Source organism: Cricetulus griseus, chromosome 6 (genome assembly GCF_003668045.3).
Source record: "Cricetulus griseus strain 17A/GY chromosome 6, alternate assembly CriGri-PICRH-1.0, whole genome shotgun sequence".
NCBI lineage: Eukaryota > Metazoa > Chordata > Mammalia > Rodentia > Cricetidae > Cricetulus > Cricetulus griseus.
Window position 1 is genome coordinate 143366690 of NC_048599.1, and position 21915 is coordinate 143388604.

General features: G+C 49.0%; 1 protein-coding gene across 1 annotated transcript; it reads left to right on the forward strand.

Annotated features, from left to right (window-relative positions):
* Positions 1-261: 261 nt before the first annotated feature.
* Prdm12 (PR/SET domain 12) lies at positions 262-14463 on the forward strand. The gene is made up of 5 exons (XM_027423620.2): positions 262-484; positions 2273-2463; positions 3484-3639; positions 12119-12230; positions 14045-14463. Exons 1-5 carry the CDS (start codon positions 262-264, stop codon positions 14461-14463), a joined length of 1101 nt encoding a protein of 366 aa, XP_027279421.1.
* Positions 14464-21915: the final 7452 nt, after the last annotated feature.

Below are 21915 nucleotides of genomic sequence, written 5' to 3' on the forward strand. Positions count from 1 at the left end.
CTGGTACCCGCCCCTGTCTCCACCCGCGATTTCCAGCCCTCTGTGCCGCCTCAACCATCTCTGCGGATTTTGTGTATCTCCCGCTTGGTTCACTTTCCTTCCCGCCACCCTCTTGCCACTCACTCCCTAGTGCATCCTTCTCTTCCTTCTCCTCCCTCGTGTTGTGCTGTGTCGCACTCCTTTCGTCTCCCTCTTCGCTGCCCACCTCTCCGAAGTCCACCCAGCCGTCCTTCTGCAGCGCCGGCGAGCCCCTGGCCGCCCATGATGGGCTCCGTGCTCCCAGCTGAGGCCCTGGTGCTCAAAACAGGGCTGAAGGCTCCGGGGCTGGCGCTGGCGGAGGTCATCACCTCCGACATTCTGCACAGTTTCTTATACGGCCGATGGCGCAATGTACTAGGCGAACAGCTGCTCGAGGACAAGAGCCACCACGCCAGCCCAAAGACTGCCTTCACCGCCGAAGTCCTGGCGCAGTCCTTCTCAGGAGGTGAGTCGCGCTGTCGGGGCTCTTCTCCTTCGCTCTTCCTGGCTACCCCTAATTCCCGGGCTAGCGGCGGTGGCCAGATAGGGAACACAGGGCCTGGGGGTTCAGCTCTCAACCTGGATGCTCCCCCTCCCCAGTCGGCACACCTTAGTTTTACTGTGGGTCAAATTTGGGCTGCAGCAGCCACACAGAAGCAGAGCGGAGGCAGTAGGAATGTCGGGCGCCCTAGAACTAAATCCCAGCGACCCAGACGACCTACAGCTAGACTCTTCTGTGTCTTCTCTCCCCACCCCACCCTCCAGCTAGGAGCTCGAGGTTTCCTGGCATTGAAAGCCTTACTGGGCGTGTAATAGCAGTTGACTCAAAAAGAACGGGTTTTAAATTCATTTGGTTAACTTGGGCTTGACCCGCGAAAGTTCCCACTTAAACCAAAAACTTTAAAAGACAGCCGGGGCCGGGGAAGGGGCGGAGGGCGGGCAGGCCGGAGAGAAAAAGCCAGAGAAAGCGAGGGAGAGAAAGAGAGCGAGGAAAGTTCCTTTTCTTTAAGATGTCTCAAGTTCTTATTCCTCATTCGTCACCCCGCAAACAATATCTTTCCCCAGCGCTGGCGTCTCTGAGCGTCGCCCTCTCTTCCCCTTTAAGATTGCTGTTCCTCTCTTAATTTACCGTGAAGACTAATTCCACTTCCATTCACGCTATGTCAACCATCTAATCCTCCCTTTTTGTAAGGAGAATTCCTCGGCCCCTTTTAAACAAGTCCCCTCCGCATTGAGATACAATTTACTGCTACAGCTTTCTTCCAGGGCTAATGAATTTAGAATTAGCAATTTCTTTCGAATGGAGCCGAATGAATGCGATCACTTTAACAGCGTGACAAATTGCCGGCCGCTCCGCAATGGACACCGTTTAACCCCCCCTTTCAGCCGGCCGGCTCGCCGGGTATTTTCCCAGGTAGCTTAGAGGGGAACCTTGTAAGACATGGAGGCCGCCCCTGTGCGCCTCGCCGCTCCCACCCCTGCCGCAGAGGCCCCACCAGGGATCCTCTGGGGACTAGGGACCACTGGCTCTTCCTCGCCCATTAAGGCGATTTCAGAGCTCGCCTGATCTTGGTGCTGCCTTCCCTGGCACTCTAGAGCCTGGAATCAGAGAGGGACACTGGCTTGCCAGTGGGAGATGACACCGAGAGTTCAGTTTGCAGAACCAAGTGTTTCTTTTGCGAGGATGCCACCTTCCAAGCTGGGGGATCTGTCCCCAGTGCTGACCGCGTCCGGGAGACACGCAGTGAGCCCAGAGTCACCAGCTCAAGAGGCAGAAACAAGGCTGACTGAAGAGTCCCGGGTTGGACGTTACCTCTTCGCCCGGCCTCAGTTTCCCTGTCTGTAAACACAACGCGGTTTCACTTGTTCTTAAGCTTTTCCGCGATGGAAAGTGGTGAAGGTTTGTGGATGTTTGGAGAATTTGTGGAGAGCCCCAAGGGCTGATGATAGATACAGCTCGGGGCAGAGCGCTTCATACGCAAGGCTTCGGGTTCGATCCCCCAGTAATTCTCCGCCCAAAAGAGAAACAAATGAACCACGATGCACTGCTTGTTTTTAGAAGGCACAGAGGGTCTTGGGTTGCAAAATAAGGCTGAACCTCTGCGTATAGCGCGCCACTGGAAAGATTCGCTGTGATGGGGCTGCCTGTGCGCTGAGCAGGGAGAATGCGTCCTGGATGAGAAGGGTAGGGCCTTCTCTGTGCATACAAGACCGGGTTCTTCTAACTACCCCCACCACTCCCATCCCTGCGCAGAGGTGCAGAAGCTGTCCAGCCTGGTGCTGCCGGTGGAAGTGATCATAGCTCAGAGTTCCATCCCTGGCGAGGGCCTTGGCATCTTCTCCAAGACGTGGATCAAGGCAGGCACGGAGATGGGTCCCTTCACTGGCCGTGTCATTGCCCCAGAGCATGTGGATATCTGCAAGAACAACAACCTGATGTGGGAGGTAGGCTCGAGCTTTGGAGAAGGATTCGGGTGGGCAGGTGGGCTGGCTCCCTAGGGCTTGTATCCACTGATGCCAGAGCCCCAGTTCTGGAGTGGTGGAACCCTCTCTGGGGCACCACTCTCTTGTCCTGCAGCTTTCTCTACTGTGGTTCTTTCCCTTTTGATTGCCGTGGGGAAAATCTAACCCTTCTTGATTCCAGGCTTCCTAAGCAAAGCTATTAGCCATCCTTCACGTGTCCTGTGGTGCTGAGTACTGGGGTGGGGGCGTCTGGTGCAGAGACTGGGCTTCTCCAAGCTACCCACATTCTTTCCCTGGCCTTGGAGGCAACAAGGGTGGGTCTCTGAGGCTGGCCTATGGTGAAGTGAGGCTGGAATGGAGGACAGTGGAAGCAGGGTGTTTCTTGAGAATAGCTTTCCCAATTCCAGGCCTAGTGGCATCCAAAATAACCATGGCTGACTGCGTGTTGAGTCAGCAGTCTCATTCTCCAGCCTGCAAACTGTGAGCTCATCTCCTCAGCCCTGTGGGTCATTCTTCTCATTTTGCAGAAGGAAATGAGTATCTGAAAGGCTTCCATGTCTGGCTTTCTGACTCTACCCACCTCCAACAATGTCAGCCACCAGGGAGTGTCCCCCTTAGGACAAAGCCGGCCCAGGAGTACCCCTCTTCCATTGCTCTTCCCCCACAGACCTGCACATTCACAGAAGCCAGATGGTACACCTACTTCTCAATCTCATTGCGTCCCCTGCTGCCACCCTAGCAGCCCCACCTGACAGAAGCTCAGTGTGACACTGTACAGCTGTTCCGAGGAACTGGAGGGACAGAGAGATGACCCCAGATCTTGCTTTCTCTCTACCCTGGACACCTGGGCTTAGTGTGTGTCTTTCAGCTGTTACCCAGTCAGAAAGTTAGGGTGTGGTTTGAGCTTTTGGGAGAAAGGAGAATGTCTACAGATGAGTCTGGCCTGGATCACATATGTAACACAGCCCTGCCTCACCCCATCACTGCTCCACTTGTGCCTAGGTATTCAATGAGGATGGCACGGTACGCTACTTCATCGATGCCAGCCAGGAAGACCACCGAAGCTGGATGACCTACATCAAGTGTGCCAGGAATGAGCAGGAGCAGAACCTGGAGGTGGTACAGATCGGTACCAGCATCTTCTACAAGGCCATAGAGGTATGCACATGTACTGTTACATAGGGACAGATGCAGGCATGTCATGGTGAGGAATGTGCAAAAGCTGTGTCTTGTGACCAAAGAAGACAGAAAAACATTGGTGCTGGCCCAGCTGGCTCTGCCTGGGTGTAGGGCTGAGACTTATGTGCCACGATTGCCAGGAATATGTCCTGTATGGAAAGCTTGCTGATATAGCTGGGAGAAGATGGAGCTTGCAATTTGCTGCTGTGGTAAATAAATCGAACATAGAGGAGAGTGTGCAGGGGTTCAAAACGTAGAACAGTATAGAAAGCAAGACACCAAGTGGAAGCAGGCTGGTGCTGCACTTAGGTATGATGATAAAGGCTGTATGTCCATGAAGGCTTAGCTGTGTGTCATCCCTCATTCTGCATATATGGTGGCCAGTTGTGGGTGCCTCAGGGCTTTGCCTCAGCAATAGCTCACTGTATCAAGCCTCCCACGTGCTGCCCCTCACACAAGGAGGATCTTGCGTTTATCCACAGTTTGTGGATACAGAAACCTGTCATTGCTTGGTGGCCTAGAGCTTTGAAACCACACACACACACACACACACACACACACACACACACACGTTACTGAGGAAAGCCTGGGGGGCATGAGGTATGGGAGTCTTCTAAAGTGGACCAGGTTCTGGGAAGAGAAAGGGGGCACTCCTGAAGGTAGGAGATGCCTGGCAGAAACAGAAAGGCTGGAGGCATCAGAGAAGGTGGTGAGAGAGGGAGCAGTGGTAGCTGAGGCCGTGCACATCAGCAGTGTTCTTTGAACAGGGTCTCTTGGCATGCAGTTTCGTTGTGTCTTTTTGCCCTGGATGTGAGTGTGAGGGATAGCAGAGCTGTCCCACTGCATTTTTCTTGATTTTGCACTTTTGCTAACTTGCTTTCGAAGTCCTTTGGTGGGGCAAGGATCAGGGGCTTGGTTAGAGAACAACTTTCTTTCTAGCCACACTCCATTTACTGGCAAAGACTTTGAGACTGAACTCAAGACTCTTCTGTGTGTTCAGGCCTGCTAGCTTCTTGGACTTAACTCTTAGATTTTTTCCAGAATGACCACACCCTTGGGACTTTGACAGGGGTGGTGGCAGAATAGCCTTTGCCTGGGCCTTGTGTGGCCAGGACCTGGGTCACAGTAGAATGTTAACTCAAGGAAGACCAGGGAGTGGAGAGTAAGGAAAGACAGGCAGATCGGCCGCTGGAGTTCATCAGAAGAGTTGGAGGGCTGAGGAGTGTCAGTGTAGTAACAGAGGTAGCTAAGGCAAGACCAGCATGACTCCTATGACCATTCAACTGTATTGCCACCTCCTAGAATGGGCTTTTGTAGCAGTTGAACTCTCTCATAGTTAAGTACATCCCCTTGAGTCCTTACCCCTCTGTCTTTCTAACACACACAGATATACACCTTCACACACACACACACACACACACACACACACACACACACACACGCACACTCCCAGAGACACACCTGTACAAACATATATACACACACTCTTGTACACACACACATGCTCATACATACACACACACACACACACACACACACACACACACTCATACGTACACAGATTCACACATACACACACACATACACACACACATGCTCATACATACACACACACAATCACATACACACACACACACACACACAGTCATATATACACAGATTCACACACACACACACACACACACACACAAACACAGACATAGGAGACTGGCCAAGAATGTCTATGTCATGTTGGTACTCAGGCTCCCAGCTGGGGCAGACAGGTGACCTGAGTCCCATCATACTAGACACATCAGATCAGACTGGTGAAGTCAGATCAGGACATGTGAATGACATTTATCCAGAAGTAGAAGTATGAATTCAGGGGACAAAGAGAGTAAGGAATATTTCTAGGGAGGGGTTGGAATTTGTGTGATTAAGAGAAAAAGTTCATCTATGTTTTCAGAAATTTAAGTTTATGAAAGAATGGGCCATACACACTCATCTATATAGCACACACATTATCACACGTATGATGAATACATGTGCTTCTCATAGTGTTTAGAGTGAACCATCCTGCTAAGAAGGGGCTGTTTAAATGAGGCACAAGGTAACACAAAACATTTCCAAATTACTTGTCTTTCTTTTGTTTATTTTATTTTTTTTGTTATTTTGCAGTGTGGTAGTGGCACACACCTTTAACCCCAGCACTTGGGAGGCAGAGACAGGCAGTTCTGAGGTCTAGGCCTGCCTGGTCTACAGAGCAAGTTCCAAGACAGACAGGGCTACACAGAGAAACCCTGTCTTGAAAAAAACAAAAACAAAAACAAAAAATTGTTTTTAAAATTTGAGACAGGGTCTTACTATGTAGCCCTAGCTGTCCTATAGAATTCACTATGTAGACCAGGCTGGTCTCAAATTCACAGAGATATGCTTGACTCTGCCTCTCAAGTGCTAGGATCAAAGACATTCAATCACCACCATACCTAGCCCCAAATTACTTTCCATAATTAAAGTTGGATACATTTTTTCATAGCAGCAACTCACTCAAATAATTTTATAACCATGTCAGAATTCCACTTATATGTCCGGGTGTGACCAGACATATTTCTGCTCACCCAGGCGGCTCCTGGGAAGTCTTGAATAATCAGCTATTTGTTCTGTGTGTGTGTGTGCAGAAGGAGCTGTTAGCCAAAGAGAGGGACCTTTGCCACGATCTGTTTACTTGGTCTTCCTGCCACTCACAAGCACTATTTATAGTTCATAACAGTAACCCATTACTTGCCAAAATGCAGGGGGAATTGTCTCTCTTCAATAGGAAGAATACACTATCGCTGTTCTAGAACATTCCACAAATATAAAGTCACGGAGACAAAGGTGACTGGGTTTGGGAACTCAGGCCAGCACTAGAGTACAGCCACAAACTCAGCATTCCAGGTTGAGAAGATGGGGACTGGAGGTTTGCAGCCTTCTGGCTTTGCTTCTGCCTGGACACTCACTCTGTCCTGCCTCAGGGGCCTCAAATGGCATTTGCAAAAGGCACCCAGCAGAAAGCAAGGTTATACTAAATATTAAACAAATAAATCTTTCTCTGGGTGATGGGGTAAGATTTGCTCAAGAGACAGTCACAAGTGAAGGCTTGAGGAATCTGTTATCACACTAACACTGGGTGTTTTACAATGGGAAGAAAATCTCCAGTCTTTCCTTCTTCTGCTTCATTGTATTGTATTGGCAAATGGTTGCCCTGAAATGAGGGCTTTCTCGTTTCTTCTTGTCTCAGGGCAGCTGAGCCTTTTATTTTTTCCTAGATCCTCATCTCTTTTCTCAACTTGGAGGATCAGCACAATTTTCCTTTTGACCTTGCTCAGTAGTGGCTCTGATGATTACTGTCATTAGACATTAATGATGCTACCTGGAGCATTTCTCATGTGCCGACACTACACCGACAATGTTTTCAAAGGGCCTTAGCAACTTTTTGCTTTTGTAGTGGGGACCGAACCCATGGCTTACTTACTTTTTCTCACGGTTCCATAGACTGAACCCAGGGCCTATACATACTGAATAGGTCGTCTATTACTGGACCGACCCCATTTTAATGATGAAGAAATGAAGGTCCAAGTTTGGAAAGACTCTGGAGCTGTGACTTGGACCCCAGCCCCATCTGCTGCAGATCTAGAGTGTGGATGGCCGTGCTGTGTGGCCTCCCCAGCCAGCATCTTCTTGTTGGGACTCTATTAATTGGTGTGTCAGGACATCTGCGCACAATGGAAACTGATGATCATCCAGATGACACAGAGATGCTTCTGTGTCACTCTGGGAAAGGGCAGGTGTCAGAGCCTCCCAGGAGCGTGTTCAATGGGGTGTCATGAATTTGTATTAGGAAAGCAAACCTGAAAGCCTGTCATTGCCATTCTGTCACTGAAATGGGGCAGGACTAGAGTTAAGGAACGAAGGAAGAACAAACATTAAGAACTAGCCGAGAGGTCGGGAGGCTTGTCAGCGGGAATCAGGTAATGCTGTTTCCCTAGGCTTGACAGAGTGAATTTTATGAAATGGGGATCAATTCCTTTGGTGATTGCTTGCTTTGTGGCATGTCCCAAACCAGAAACATGAATGACCAGTTATTTGGACTCCCAGCCCTTCCAGCCTAGACCAGGTTAACTCAGTAGGAACAGTGTCTGCGAAGGGTCTTCAGGGGACTGTGGCTGTCCAGTGCACTGAGGAGGTCTTGCACAGTACTTCCAAGGTCTCAGAGAAGAGGGTATAAGTTATGGGGTAACCTGGGCTCCAACACAGGCTTTTGCTGGATGCCAGACACACCCAGAGGGCAGCAGCAGCTGGGCATCCAGAGCAGGAGAGAGAGTAGCTCCCCGTCATTGACCCTATGGCACAGTGGGTTTTTTTGTTTGTTTGTTTGTTTTTTTCTTTTTATGTCCACGAGCTTTACTTTTCAAGGTGAATAAAATTCATTTTAGTATTTAGTAAGTAGAGACCAGAGGTGGGGAGGGGGTTCCAGGCTCTGAAGGTCAAAGCAACTCTCAGTCCTGTTTCTCTGTGAAGAAGACATGGGCCTCTCCTACTTCTTGTAGCCTCTAGCTGTCAGGATATTTCATTACCAATTCCAGTACATTGTATTTAGTAGGCTTCCTTTCCTGAAAAACTTATGATTGTTGTCACTGTTACATATGTATAGAAGTGATACATGCCCATTTTTTTGAAACAGTGTTTCACTCTGTAGTCCTGGCTGTTCTGGAACTTGATCTGTAGACCAGGCTGGCCTCAAACTCACAGAGATCCACCCGCCTCTGCTTCTTGAGTGCTGGGATTAAAGGCGTGTGTCACCATGCCCGACTAATACATGCTTATTTTTTAAACTATTTTTATTTTATGTGAATTTTATGTTTTACCTGCAATGTATGTCTGTGTGATGGTGCCAGTTCTCCTGGAACTGGAGTTACAGACAGCTGTGAGCTGCCATGTAGGTACTAGAAATTGAACCCTGGTCCTCCAGAAGAGCTATCAGTGCTCTTAATTGCTGAGCCTTCTCTCCAGCCCCTATATGCTCATTTTTAAAGTAGATCTTATAAAACCAGAAGTCACACTGTCTCTTCATGTTACTCTTTTAAAGCCTAAATAAGCATTTTTTTTCAAAGTCTCAGAATGACTCGTTTTGGGGGAAACACACCCAGAGAGGCATAGGCAACAGCTGGGCATCAGGGCAGGAGAGAGAAATTTCCCATTATTTACCCTGTGGCACAGTTTGACCTTTATTCCCATGAAGTGTGATTTGTTTAAGCTGAATAAAATTATTAGTATTTATTAAATTTCAAAACATTTATTTTATTATATGTGTATGTGTATTATGCATGCATGTATGCATGTGTACCACATATGTGCCTGTGGTCCTCAGAAGCCAGGAGAGTGTGTCAGAGGCCCTGAACTGGAGTCACTAATGGTTGTGTACCACCACCATGTGAGTGCTGGCATCTGAACCCAGGTCCTCTGGAAGAGCAGCCAGTACTTTTAATTGCCAACCCACCATTCCAGGCCCTACTTACTTATTTTTGAGACACATGATCTCATGTAGCCGAAGCTGGTCTTAAGATTGGCCATTCACTATTTAGGTGAAGATGACCCTGACCTTCTGGTCCTCCTGCCTCTACCTCCTCAGTGTTGGGATTACAGGTGTGAGTGCTGAGTGGAGCTAAGGTCCAAACCCAGAGCTTCATGTAAGCTCTCCATGTAAGCACTCCAGGCACTGAGGCACAACCCCAGCCTGGAGCCTGGGCTTAGTCACAGGTGGACCTCCACCCTGCCAGCGGCCCTAGGCTTTACTGCAGTGACTCAGGGTGCCCAGATCACTGCCAGTTCCTCCGGGGGACTGGCAAGGGAGGAAAACAGTCAGCAGCAATTCCATAGCTTCATGGTCCAGAGAGCTTTGTACTTGTGCTCCTGTTTCCCAACAACTATCAGGGAGGCCTGTAAAATAGGGACTGTTTGTTCTGTTCTACAATTGAAAGAACTGAGGCTGAGTGAGTGACACTGGCTTGGCAGGTACAGAGCCTGAGTGGTCCCAACATCCCAGACTCCAGGGCTCGTTAGGGCCCTCTGTAGCCCACCTCTTACAGGGTATGTGCAGGTGGCCTAGAGGTTGCCTTCAAGGGACATGCTTAGAGACTGCCTAAGGTCATACAGGGGCCTGGTGACATGAGCTCCATCTTGTACAGTAGCCTCTTTCCCAATCAATATCTGAAATACTTGAATGCCACCATCAACATCTTTGAGAGGTTCACAGACCTTTCTTATCTCCTCTTCTTCAAGAAGAGACCTTCAGCTCTGGCCCTTTGGGCTCTTGGATGGTGACCATGATCAGTAAGGAGAGGCTAAAGAACTTCAGGATTAGTGTCAGATTCTAAGCCGCCTGATATCTTTGAGACACTGTGTCATTTTTCTTGTGTTTAGAAGAGATCATCCTTGTTTTCCATATTTAACCTCAGAGGGGAACTGGCCACACACATGCTGCTGAGCCATTGTGATGACCGTGGCTATGGGTTGGTGTGAAGGGACATAGACTGAATCTCAGTAGGGGAAGAGCAGCCGAGACACATGCAGCTTCCTGCCCTTCCCTCCTCTCTCCTTTTGGAGACTAGAGGATGATCTGGGGGTCTTCTGGGCTCTCTCCATGGAAGGTGAACCTGAGGCTCTCAGGCTCACGTGAAAGGGGAGGAAACTCTCTTGACCACTACTCTGGGGTGGCTCAGACACTCATGGGTGGAATACCATGTGATTTCTTTGTGTGTGTATATGCTTGTGTTGTATGTATGTATGTATGCTTGTATTGTGTGTGTGTATGCTTGTGTTGTATGGTGTGAGTGTGTGTGTTTGTGTTGTATGTGTGTATGAGTGTGTAGACCAGACATCAACCAGAAATCTTGTTTTCTGAGAAAAGATCTCTTGCTGGCTTAGAGCTTGGCAGTTAGGCTAGACTGACTGGCCAGTGAACTCCAGGAATCTATCTCTACCTCCCCAGTACTGGGATTACAAGTGTATACCACCAAGCCTAGCTTTTTCAGTTGGGCCTGGCGCTCAACCTCATGAGCTTACAAGGCAAATGTTTCCTCACTGAGCTATCCTCCCAGCCCCCATGTGATCCCCTGTGCCTCTGCTAAAAGAGAACTCCAGAAGGACAAAGCTGTTGTTAGGTGCTGTCTGAGTTTCTCTGGGCATCTCACACAGTGACCTCTAATAGTTGTGGCTAGCATTAGGGAGGGCCAGGTGGGCCTCAGTAGAGAGATGGGCTGTCTCTCCTGTTTATTCTTCTTGGCTAGGGTTCAGAGAGCAGCCTTTCCAGCTCCCTTGGATTGTCACCACCACAGTCTCTTGGTCAGTAGCCATCATCATTCTCTTACGAGCAGCCAAGCCTGGCTGGTCATCAGCTCTGGGTTTCTTTCTTTTTTGTTTTCTTTTTTGTTGTTTGTTTGTTTGTTTTTCAAGACAGGGTTTCTCTGTGTAACAGCCCTGGCTGTCCTGGAGCTCATTCTGTAGACCAGGCTGGCCTCAAACTCACAGAGATCTGTCTGCCTCTGCCTCTGAAGTGTTGGGATTAAAGGTGTGTGCCACCACCACCCGGCTGCTCTGTTTCTTGATGATGGACCTAGGACACTAAGAACCATTTTGTTTAAGGCTGTCTTGGTATTTCCAGAGATGTAGGTGTTTGTCAAGCCCAAGGTTTCTTTTTTAGCACCTGCCATGTGCATGGAGTCCTGCAGAGAGCCTTGTGCTGGGAAGAGAAGTATGTATGACTCCATGCTGCCTGTGGGCGCTTGGGGTAAGAGCTGTTTCTGGAACATTATCAGGCAGGGTGTAGCCATAGGGCACCTGCAGCCCACACTCCTTGGAAACATCTGGCTCAGTCATATGACCCTGAGAGATGGCTGACTCTAATTCCCCTGGATTAAAGAAAATGAAAAATATAATTCTAGGTTTTCACGTCACTTCTGCTTGTGAGCCTTCCCCCTCTTTTTTTTTTTTTTTTTGGAGAGTCTCATGTGTTACAGGTTGGTCTCAAACTGTCTACATGACCATGGATGACCTTGGTAATGCTGGGATGGCAGTGACTTTCAGGACTGGTTTATGCAGAGCTGGGGATCTAGTCCAGGCCTTTGTGTATGTTAAGCAAGCATTCAGCAACCAAGCCACTTCCTCAGCTCCTGAGTTCTTTTTCGTTTGTTTTCTTGTGGCTATCAATTTGGATGCTTTTGTGTGGTGAAGCTAGGACAGAAATGATAAGATGACCTGGGCAAAGAGAGGGGAGCACAGGGGACAATGCCCAGGGGCCTTCAATGCCTACACAGTTTGTCTGGGATAGTTCACTGGGATAGCACCAGCTTTGGCTTTCTCAGGGCTGGGTGTGCAGACACCCCTACCTTCTGCTGACAGTGGCCACCTCCCTGACCTCTTCTTGTCTCTCTCCTTACAGATGATCCCTCCAGACCAGGAACTGCTGGTGTGGTATGGAAATTCCCACAACACCTTCCTGGGCATCCCTGGTGTGCCAGGACTGGAGGAGGAGCAGAAGAAAAACAAGCATGGTAGGTATTCCCAATGGGGTTATGGTGACAATGATTCATGGAGGGTGAGCTAGGGGACAGCAAGCCTCCTGGCCTCTGAGGACCCTGCTCCAACCTCCAGTAGCATTCTCTACATGGGACCTACTGGTGAAATAAGGCCACTTCCTCCAGAGCAGCCAGCACAGGCTGAGCGCAGGAAAGGAAAGGCAGTCTTGCTTCCTGGACCAGATCGGTTGTCAGAAGGCAGATAGGGAAACCCCAGAAAGGTGATGGGGTGTGGCTGGAGAGCTAGACAGGACAACAGGAACATATACTGATTCCTAGCTTGCTGTATGGTGTTGAAACTGGCTTTGTGTCTCAGCTTCATCATTTGTAAAGAGAAGGCGAAGGCATGGGGTAAAGGCATCTCTATGTCCCCTCTTAGATCTGACTAGGTCCTGGGGTAGGGCCTGGCATCAAGAGGTGTGGAGTGAGAGAAATCTATGTCCCCTCAGCTCTGTCCAGGTCCTGGAGTAGGGCCTGGCATCAAGAAGCTGCACAGTTTGTCATCTGAAAGGTAGAGGCAGATTGGGCCTGTGTGTCTTGAGATATGGCTCATCACAGTAGAAGCCACTGGCTCAACACCCATGTACTTTTTTGGTACTGAGAACCTGGATCCTCCACTCTGAAATGAAACCTTGGATGAGTAAAAACTCTCCTGACTTTTTTTTTTTTTTTTTTTTTTTTTTTTTTTTTTTTTTTAAGGCAGTGTGTGCCATGTATCCCAGGCTGGTCTCCAAACTCATTTTATTGGTAGGGATGACCTTGAACTTCTGATTCTCTTGCCTCCACTTCCAATGTTGGGATTAAAGGAGTGTATCATTATGCCCTATTATTTGTTTGTTCATAAGAGAAGCAAGCTGGGCATGGTGGCACATATCCTTTTGTCCTAGCACCCTGGAGCCAGAGAAGGCACATCTCTGAGGTTGAAGCCTCGTCTAAAGAGCTGGTTGCAGGACAGCCAGGGCTACACAGGGAAACCCTGTCTCAAAATATGAGGGGGAAAAAAAAAAGGAGCAACCCAAGGCTCATGGGCTGGCGTCTACAGAGCCCTGCTTTTCCCTGAATGCCCCTGTTGCCTCCATTTGGGGTGGGAAAATGGGCAAACAGTAGTTCCCATGTACACTGACAAGTCAGTGAATATTTGTGAAATAACTGTAAATATATGAGAGGGCTTTTTAGGGTCGCCATAGTTGCCAGTTTTTCTGATGAACTTGCAAAAATCCCACCAGTCCCAAGTAGTCCTACAAGACCTTAAAAAAACTTTATTTTTACATTTTACATACTTTGTATGCATCTAGGCACGCGTGCCACTGCGCGCATGTGGAGGACACTAGTGGGAGTCAGTTTTCTTCTTCACCGTGTGGGTCCAGGGAATCCAATTCAGTTCCTCAGGCTTGCCGCAAATGAATGAATTTAGCCCAGGCTCCCGCCATCCCACCTGACTTGGTCCTGCCTTTTGCTTTGTGAGACAGAATTTCTCTAAGTAGTCCTAGCTAGTCTGGAACTCAGAGATCCGCCTGCCTCTGCCTCCCCGGATACCTCCCATTTTTTAGATGAGAAACCTAACGTTTCCTGGGGCCTTGTCGCCAAGTCCTCATAGGTTGAGTCCTGCGGCAATCTAGCTGCAATTAGACCAAAGTCATGGCCCGCGGCGCCCACGTGGCCGTGTGGCCCAGGATCTTCAGAGGAGTGAGTACACGGGGGACCAGGCGCAGCCGGCGTGGGTGCTAACCGGGCTGCTCTTTTTCCCTCCCGCCCACGCCGTGGGTCCCGCGTTCCGCCCGCGCGGCCAGAGGACTTCCACCCTGCGGACTCGGCGACTGGCACCGCGGGCCGCATGCGCTGCGTCATCTGCCACCGCGGCTTCAACTCGCGCAGCAACCTGCGCTCGCACATGCGCATCCACACGCTGGACAAGCCTTTCGTGTGCCGCTTCTGCAACCGCCGCTTCAGCCAGTCGTCCACGCTGCGCAACCACGTGCGCCTGCACACAGGCGAGCGCCCCTACAAGTGCCAGGTGTGCCAGAGCGCCTACTCGCAGCTGGCCGGCCTGCGCGCGCACCAGAAGAGCGCGCGCCACCGGCCGCCTAGCGCCGCGCTGCAGGCACACTCGCCCGCACTGCCCGCACCCCACGCGCACGCGCCTGCGCTCGCCGCCGCCGCCGCCGCCGCAGCTGCCGCGGCGCATCACCTGCCTGCAATGGTGCTGTGAGCGCCGCGCACGCGCCCCACGCGCACGCGCCTCCCCGCCCCCGCTGCGGCGGACCTGACCCCAGCGTCGCGCATCGCCGTGGCACCAACTACCCGGAACCCACTTCTGATCCTTCTCGCAGAGGAAGATGCCAAGGAGCGACGTCCTCTTTACCCAGGCTACCCGGCTGGTGTGGCTGCCCTGTGGCCTCTACTTGGGAGCTGGTCCCCACGCCCCCAGCTCCTTCCCGGAGTCTCCCTCCTGCAGGGCCGCTCCCCCACGCGAACATCTCTCTGGGATGACAGGAGAGGGACAGACCATCTCTAAAGAGAGCTTAGTACTTGGGAGTGGAAGGGAGAGCCACCTTTTTGGTACAGGGTGGACCCCGAGGCTGGCAATGCCCATCTCTGCCTCCTTGGTGTGGTGTCTTGATGTGTTGCGAGTGGAGAAAACGACGGTGACAATTTGACAGCGAGCGATTGGGGACCGAAAGGGCTTAGGTTAGCACAGACCTGGAGAGACCTGATCGTCCTGGTCCCTGCTTTCCTTCAGGCTACTTTCCCCAGCACCAGGCTCCCAGGGAAGAAAGAGGCGCCAATGCTCTCTGAAGTGTGCTGGGCAAGTTTAGAGTGGAGACAAAGAACATTCACCATAGCCCCTGGGCAAGACCCTGTTCCTTTTGGAGCTCAGTTTCCCCATATGTAGAACACGGGAGTTAGACCAGTGCCCACCTCCTAGGAATGGAGAGGCACCCTCACCTCCACCGTACTAAGCACCCAAACAAGACAATGATGGACCACACAGGGCAGTATGGAGCCGGAGCTGGCTTCTCTGTGCAGAAAGCCCCCTGAGGCGTTCGCGGGGCGGGGGTGGCAGGTTCGTCCCCACGTCCCCACACTGCCACGGAGGCCCTGCCCACGCCTTCCCCTGCTCTGACCATGGGCGCCCTCTGGTGTCATATCAAATCTAGTTGTCATTTACCAGAATCCCCATAACACAAGACTCCCTCCACACACCAGGGCGTTTGTAAAATTAAAACACAAAACTATAATAATATTAACAAAAGTATAAAATGTATAGAGTTTTCAAGAAAGTGTGTTCTACTCCCAGAAGACGGTCACTTTAACTTTGTAAATGTTTATCTAAGATGATATTTACGAAACTGTGATATATATTATTTGATTGTATATGTACAACTGTAAATACATTTGTACTTCTCTTGTATTCTAAAATAAAAATTACTTGGAACATGTATTGTTTGGCCCCTGAACGGGTGCATGCCTCTGTCTGAGACATTTGGAAACTCATAAAGTGGGAAAAGAATGGAAATGGCTGGAGGGGCTGTTCCACGGACTGCTGTTAAAATTCATGGCTGTACCCTCTGTAATGAAAAGCCCTGGTCCCTAAGAGAAGTCACAGTGCAAAGCATGTGGAACCCTGAAGGAGCAGGACAGAATTCTCAGCAGCACAGGTTCCCTGAGGTATAGTTTACCCACCTATACTTAGAAGTTTTTGTTCTCATGACCAACTTGGAGGTGTTTAAGGTGGCAGTGAGGGTGGGTCACAAGGACCACCAAGAAATTTACCACACCCATTTTCAGGCTCAATGTCTTAGATTCTTTCCTGTACTGTGACAGCATTAGCAAAAGTAACTTAAGGAAGAAGGTTTATTTTGGCTCATGATAGAAGGTATAGAACATAAAGGCAGGCAGTTAAAGCAGCAGGAGCCTCAAGTAGTTGGTCACATGACACCCATGGTCAGAAGACAGCAATGAATGAAGGCATACTGCTTGGTCCCTTTTCTCCATCTAGGATCCTGTCAGGGATAGGGCCACCCACAGTAGGTGTGGTCCTTCCCTACAGACATGCTCAGATGCCTTTCTCCCAGGTGACTCTGGATCACGTCAAATTGACAGCTCTAACATACCTTAATGAAGGCCAAGGAGCAGGAAGTTGTTAGAGCCAAACTTCCAAGAAATCATTAGGGTCTTTCAACAAAAAGCTATTTCCTTCCCTGTTGGGCTCCAGAACCCACCTGGTGACAGTGCACTGCAATTGCAGCCAGGTGTCTCAGGCGTGTGCACAGGCTAGACTACTTTTGCAGAGGTGTGAAAACTGCCTATACCACTGGGATGCAAAGATAAACAGATATGGACTGTGATCCCGAGGAGTTTGAACACCAGGTGGAGGCCTGCACAGAAATGCTTTACCCTTTACACCTGCAGCAGAAACCTCTAGTCCCTTTTCCCACGAGCACAGCCCCCCCCCCAAAGGCATGCAAATTTTGAGGCAATTTCTGTGAACTAGTCCCATGGTTAGGCACTTGAACTTGTGCATTCTGAGAGTGTTCCCCACACGCTGATGAGCCGAGTTTCCTCTCCCTCTTCCAAGTGCCCTTTTATTTGATATGCTTGTAAAATACGGACATAGTGAACTGGTGCCTGTATCATTAAGCAAAGCAGGATTTCAGCTTGGGTGTCTGACCTCAAGGGTCACAATCCTGGCGGTCAGGTTACAGGATCCTGGTCAACTTGTGGATTCAGTCCAAAGGGCTTTATTCACATCCCACAAGGACACAATGTACTTTGACTTTATATTGATTTTGACCTCTTGTTTTTGTGGTACAGTCCTGTCCGTCCCATGACCTCTCCATTTCCCTCCCTGCTCCAGAGAGCATCACTGACCCTTCTCCCTCCAAACCCTTCTGGTACTCCCTAACTTCAGATCTCTTGAATGGGGAACAATAACCTGGGGTCTTCCTTGAAACTGGCCTATTGGGACGCATCTGTTGGAGGGCAGAGAAGGTTGCAGACATGACTGACATCATTGGAATCCAAGACCTGCATATGACAGAGCAAGCACTCAATCACTAAATGACAGCCCTACCACGTATGTCCAGTAATATCTTTTTTAAAGATTTTATTTATTATGTATACAGTGTTCTACCTGCATTATGTCTACAGGCCAGAAGAGAGGACCAGATCTCATTATAGATGGTTGTGAGCCACCATGTGTTGCTAGGAATTGAACTCAGGACCTCTGGAAGAGCAGCTAGTACTCTTTACCAATGAGCCATCTCTCCAGAACCCTTACCTTGTATCTTGGTTTTTCGAGACAGGGTTTTTCTGTATTGCTTTGGAGGTTGTCCTAGAATTCACTCTGTAGACCAGGCTGGCCTCGAACTTACAGAGATCCACCTGCCTCTGCCTCTCGAGTGCTGGGATCAAAGGCGTGCCCCACCAACACCTGGCTCCTACCATTTATCTTAAAATCTAGCAAAACCCACATAATCGTTCTAGTGCCTTGTGTATTCCTTAGGTTAATTTCTAGGTATAATAATGTCTGTGGATGAAAATATTTTTCATTTCTTCCCTTATAGTTGGTTTATTTATTAATTTATTATTATTACTTCATTTCTTTATTTTGGTCTTTTGAGACAGGGTTTTTGTAGCTGGAGTTTCTTTCCAGCCTGGTCCTGCAGCCAATTAGCCCCAAATAAATACACAAAGACTTATATTAATTTATAACTGTTAGCCAATGGATAGGACTACTTACTGGCTAGATCTCTCTTAATTATTATCCCTACACTACTAATGTATGTGTTTCTACATGGCCTTATCTTACCAGAGAATGCCTGGTGTGTCCTATCTTCCCGGGCTCTATATGGCATCTCCTGCAGCTTCCCTCTCTCTCCTCACTCATAGCCCCACCTATCCTTCCTGCCTGGCTACTGGCCAATCAGTATTCATCAACCAATAAGAGAAACAGATATACGGAAGGACATCCCCATCAGGTTTCTCTGTGTAGACCTGGCTGTCCTGGAATTCACTCTCTAGAACAGGATGCCTTAAACTTACAGAGATCCACCTGCCTCTGCCTCCCAAGTGCTGGGATTAAAGGTGTGCGCCACCAACGCCTGGCTAAAAGAAAAAAATTAATTGGGGGTTTGTTGAGGTGAGTCCAGATCATCATGGCGGGAAGCACACAGGCATGGCACTGGAGCAGTGGCTGAGAGCTTTACATCCGGATCCACAGGCAGCAGGCAGAGAGAGACACTGGGCCTTATGTGGGTTTTTAAAACCTCAAAGCTCACTCCCAGTGACACATCTCCTCCAATAAGGCCACACCTCCTAATCCTCCTGACCAGCTCATCAACTGAGGACTAGGCATTTGAATATATAAGCCTATAGGAGGGACATTCTCATTCATCCACCACACTCTGCTTCCAGGATGCATCTTATTACTTTATTTCTTTTTTCTGTTTTTGAGACAGGGTCTTCTCTGTAGCTTATGCTGGTCTTGAACTCACTATGTAGCCCAGGCTGGCTTTGAACTCAATGCAATCCTCCTGCCTCAGCTGAGGTGGCTATCCTGTGCCATAGAGAGCACAGCAAGTTCTCTCTGAAGGAACCAAGCTTTGCTTGTTAGGTTTCTTCTTTTCATTTTTATAGCAATAGGGACCAAGCCTCAGGCACCCACACCCAAAATAGTTTTACTCACTCCAAAGCTGACCTGTATTCTATTTTTCTTGTTCAGGAACCCCAGTATCAGAAGATTCTAGACAGAGGGCAACATTCTGAGTTTGAAACCCTACATAACTGTGTGATTTGAGGCAATGAATGAACAACTCTGTGCCTCAGGCTCTTCACATGGAACTGGGGGTGATACTCGGCTCTAAGAGGTTGCTGGGTAACCGTTATAAACAAATACAGTACATGGGTGTGTGCCTGACACAGAGTAGGTGCTCAGCTCAGTAGATACAAGGATGTCTTTGGTGAGTGAGTGGGGTTGTAGCTTTTGCCACCACCACCACTCATGCCACCCTAGAACATTCTCCAGAAAGCATAACCTACTTTTCCTTAAACTCTTTCCTAGACTTTACTCTCAGATCTCCTGAACTAGAGGAGCAGATTTCCTGAGTATGCCTCAGAGCTGGCCTGCTGGGACATGAGTCTGTGCATGGGGAGAGAAAGTTCCCGACAGTAGTTGGCAAGTTGCCATGCCTGACTGCTTCCTTACATCATGGCCATCTCCAGGGAGTCTGGCTTCTTCCATGTTCCTTCAGAGCTTCAAAAGCAAGTATTCCAGGAGGGCAGGGGAAGCTGCGTGGGCTGTCCTGGTTGGGACTTTGTCCCACAGAGGCATTTCTGACATATACCTCTAGAGAAGCAAGCACAGGTCCAGCACATACAAGGGGAGGGGTTGAACTCTGGAACTGTGAAAAGTTCATGGTCTTGCATAAAAAAAATAAAACCACTGAGGAAAACTAATGGTGGATCTCTGTGAGTTAGAAGCCAGCCTGGTCTATGGAATGAGTTCCAGGACAGCCAGGACTGTTTCACAGGGAAAACTTGTTTCAGAAAAAACAAAAAGAAAGAAAATGACTATAAGAAGAAAGAAATAGGTATTGCTCACTGGTCTTTAGAAACAGGGGATGGAACCAGCAGGCAGGGGTAGTTAGTGTAGCCAAGGGTTTCCTCTATTTTGTTTGCTTGTGTTTTCAAGACAGGGTCTCACTGTGTAGCTCTGGCTGTCCTGGAACTCACAGAGATCTACCTGAAAGACATGCCCCACTATGCCAGGCCTCTTTTCTTTCCTTAGTTTGCTTGTGTGTATGTACTCATGCATGCACACTTGCCTGTGCCTGTGTTTGGAAACCAGAGGTTGAAGTCAGATATCTTTTTCTCTTCTCCACGTTAGTTTTTGAGATGCTACCTCTCACTGAGCTCAGAACTCATAGATTAACTGAGCTGGCTGGTCAGTGAGCTCTGGGGGTCCACCTGTTTCTGGGTCCCCAGGGCTAGGGTTACTGATGGCACCCTGTGTCTACTTTTAGATAAACCAAACTCAAGTCTTATGCTTGGGCAGCAAGCACTTTACCCACTGAGACTGCAGCAGGCTCTGTGGCATGCAGGCTGTTTCTTGTATCTTGTATTCATCCCTGAGATGAGTAGGGCAGGTGGATGGTAACCCTGAGTGAGAGATCCCCCATAAAGCAAGGTATGGGATGGGGAAAAGCATGTTCTTGGGTGAGTTGTTTTTGTCCTTAGGAATTGATTAAGCCTGAAAGGGCCAAGTGACTTTAGGCTAAGCAAGTCCTCAAGAAGTCAAGGCACCAGAATACAGAAAATGAAAGGGTGGGACTGGAGAGATGGCTCAGGGGTTAGGATGACTGCCCTTCTAGAGGACCTGTGATCAATTCCCAATACCCATATGGCAGCACACAACTGTCTGTAATTACAGTCCTAGGGGATCTGACACTCTCACCTAGACTTGCAGGCAAAAACACCAATGCACATAAAATAAAATCAATAAATTAAGAAAAGAAAGAAAAGAAGCCAGGTCATGGTGGCGAACGCCTTTAATTCCATCACTTGGGAGGCAGAGGCAGGCAGATCTCTATGAGTTCGAGGCCAACCTGGTCTACAGAGCGAGTTCCATGGCAGGCTCCAAAGCTACAGAGGAACCCTGTCTCAAACTAGAAAAAGAAAATGAAAGGTCTCAGGGTGTGTCATGCCTGGGCCCGATGAACCAGATTGACTGAGGCAGGGTATTTATCTCACAAGTTGTGGGGAGACAGACAATGAGCACACACCAAAGCAAATATTGATAAAAATTTATTATTTTTCAACGAATGCTTTAGGGCTGCTACAAATGCTCTCTCCAGGACAGGTTTGCTGTTCGTGGCTAACACATGCTGAACAGAACAAGGTAAAAGTCCTGCAGCAGGGACACATATGTGCCAGTGGAGAGAGGGCCTGTACTGTAGGTGGGACACTGTAGGGGACACTGTAACCATGCCTGCTAGGGGCTGGCTAAGGTATGCCTGACCACGCCTTCGAGGGTGTGGTCAGGGTGACTGTGGGGAAGGTTTAAGAGTGAGGGGCGCTCACATGGAAGTCCCTTCTTCCTTTTCATCATCGGCTTGCTGTACTTACTCCTGCCCTGCTGGCTGGCTAGGTCGCTCTGTAAGTAAGGCATCTCCCTAATAAATATCCTTATATGTTTACCTGACTCCGTAATGCTAATTCCCTCATTAGGACACACATGTGCCAGTCAAGAGAGGGCCTATCCTGCAGCTGGGACACACGTGTGCCCTTGGGGAGAGCATTTGTCTAACATCCCCAGCACTGAGCAAAGTGGGTGTACTATGCATGCCTATAATCCCAGCAGTTGGGAAATGAGGGTGGAGAATCAGAAGTTCAAGGCCAGCCTTGGATACATGAGACCCTGTCTTCAAGCAGACAAACAACTACTGAACTGAACCAATAAAAAAAAGTCCTGGGTCTTGGATCATTCTCAGGAGAAGTCTGTTTCTGAGTAGGGAAGATTGCAATAAGCAAACAAGAAAATTCAGTGTCAAGAAATGAAACAAGATCATTGTTGAAAGAGGGACTGGAGGGTTTGTCCAAGTGAGGAGGACAGGAGCACCTTCTCCAGGAGGATATGGACATGGGCCAGAAGAAAGCACTC

Excerpts from the sequence above, each read along its gene's own strand:
- Prdm12 (XM_027423620.2), top strand. The coding sequence starts at position 262 with ATGATGGGCTCCGTGCTCCCAGCTGAGGCCCTGGTGCTCAAAACAGGG. Across the intron at positions 2,464-3,483 it reads ACAACAACCTGATGTGGGAG|GTATTCAATGAGGATGGCAC; the intron begins GTAGGCTCGAGC and ends ACTTGTGCCTAG. Across the intron at positions 3,640-12,118 it reads TCTTCTACAAGGCCATAGAG|ATGATCCCTCCAGACCAGGA; the intron begins GTATGCACATGT and ends CTCTCCTTACAG.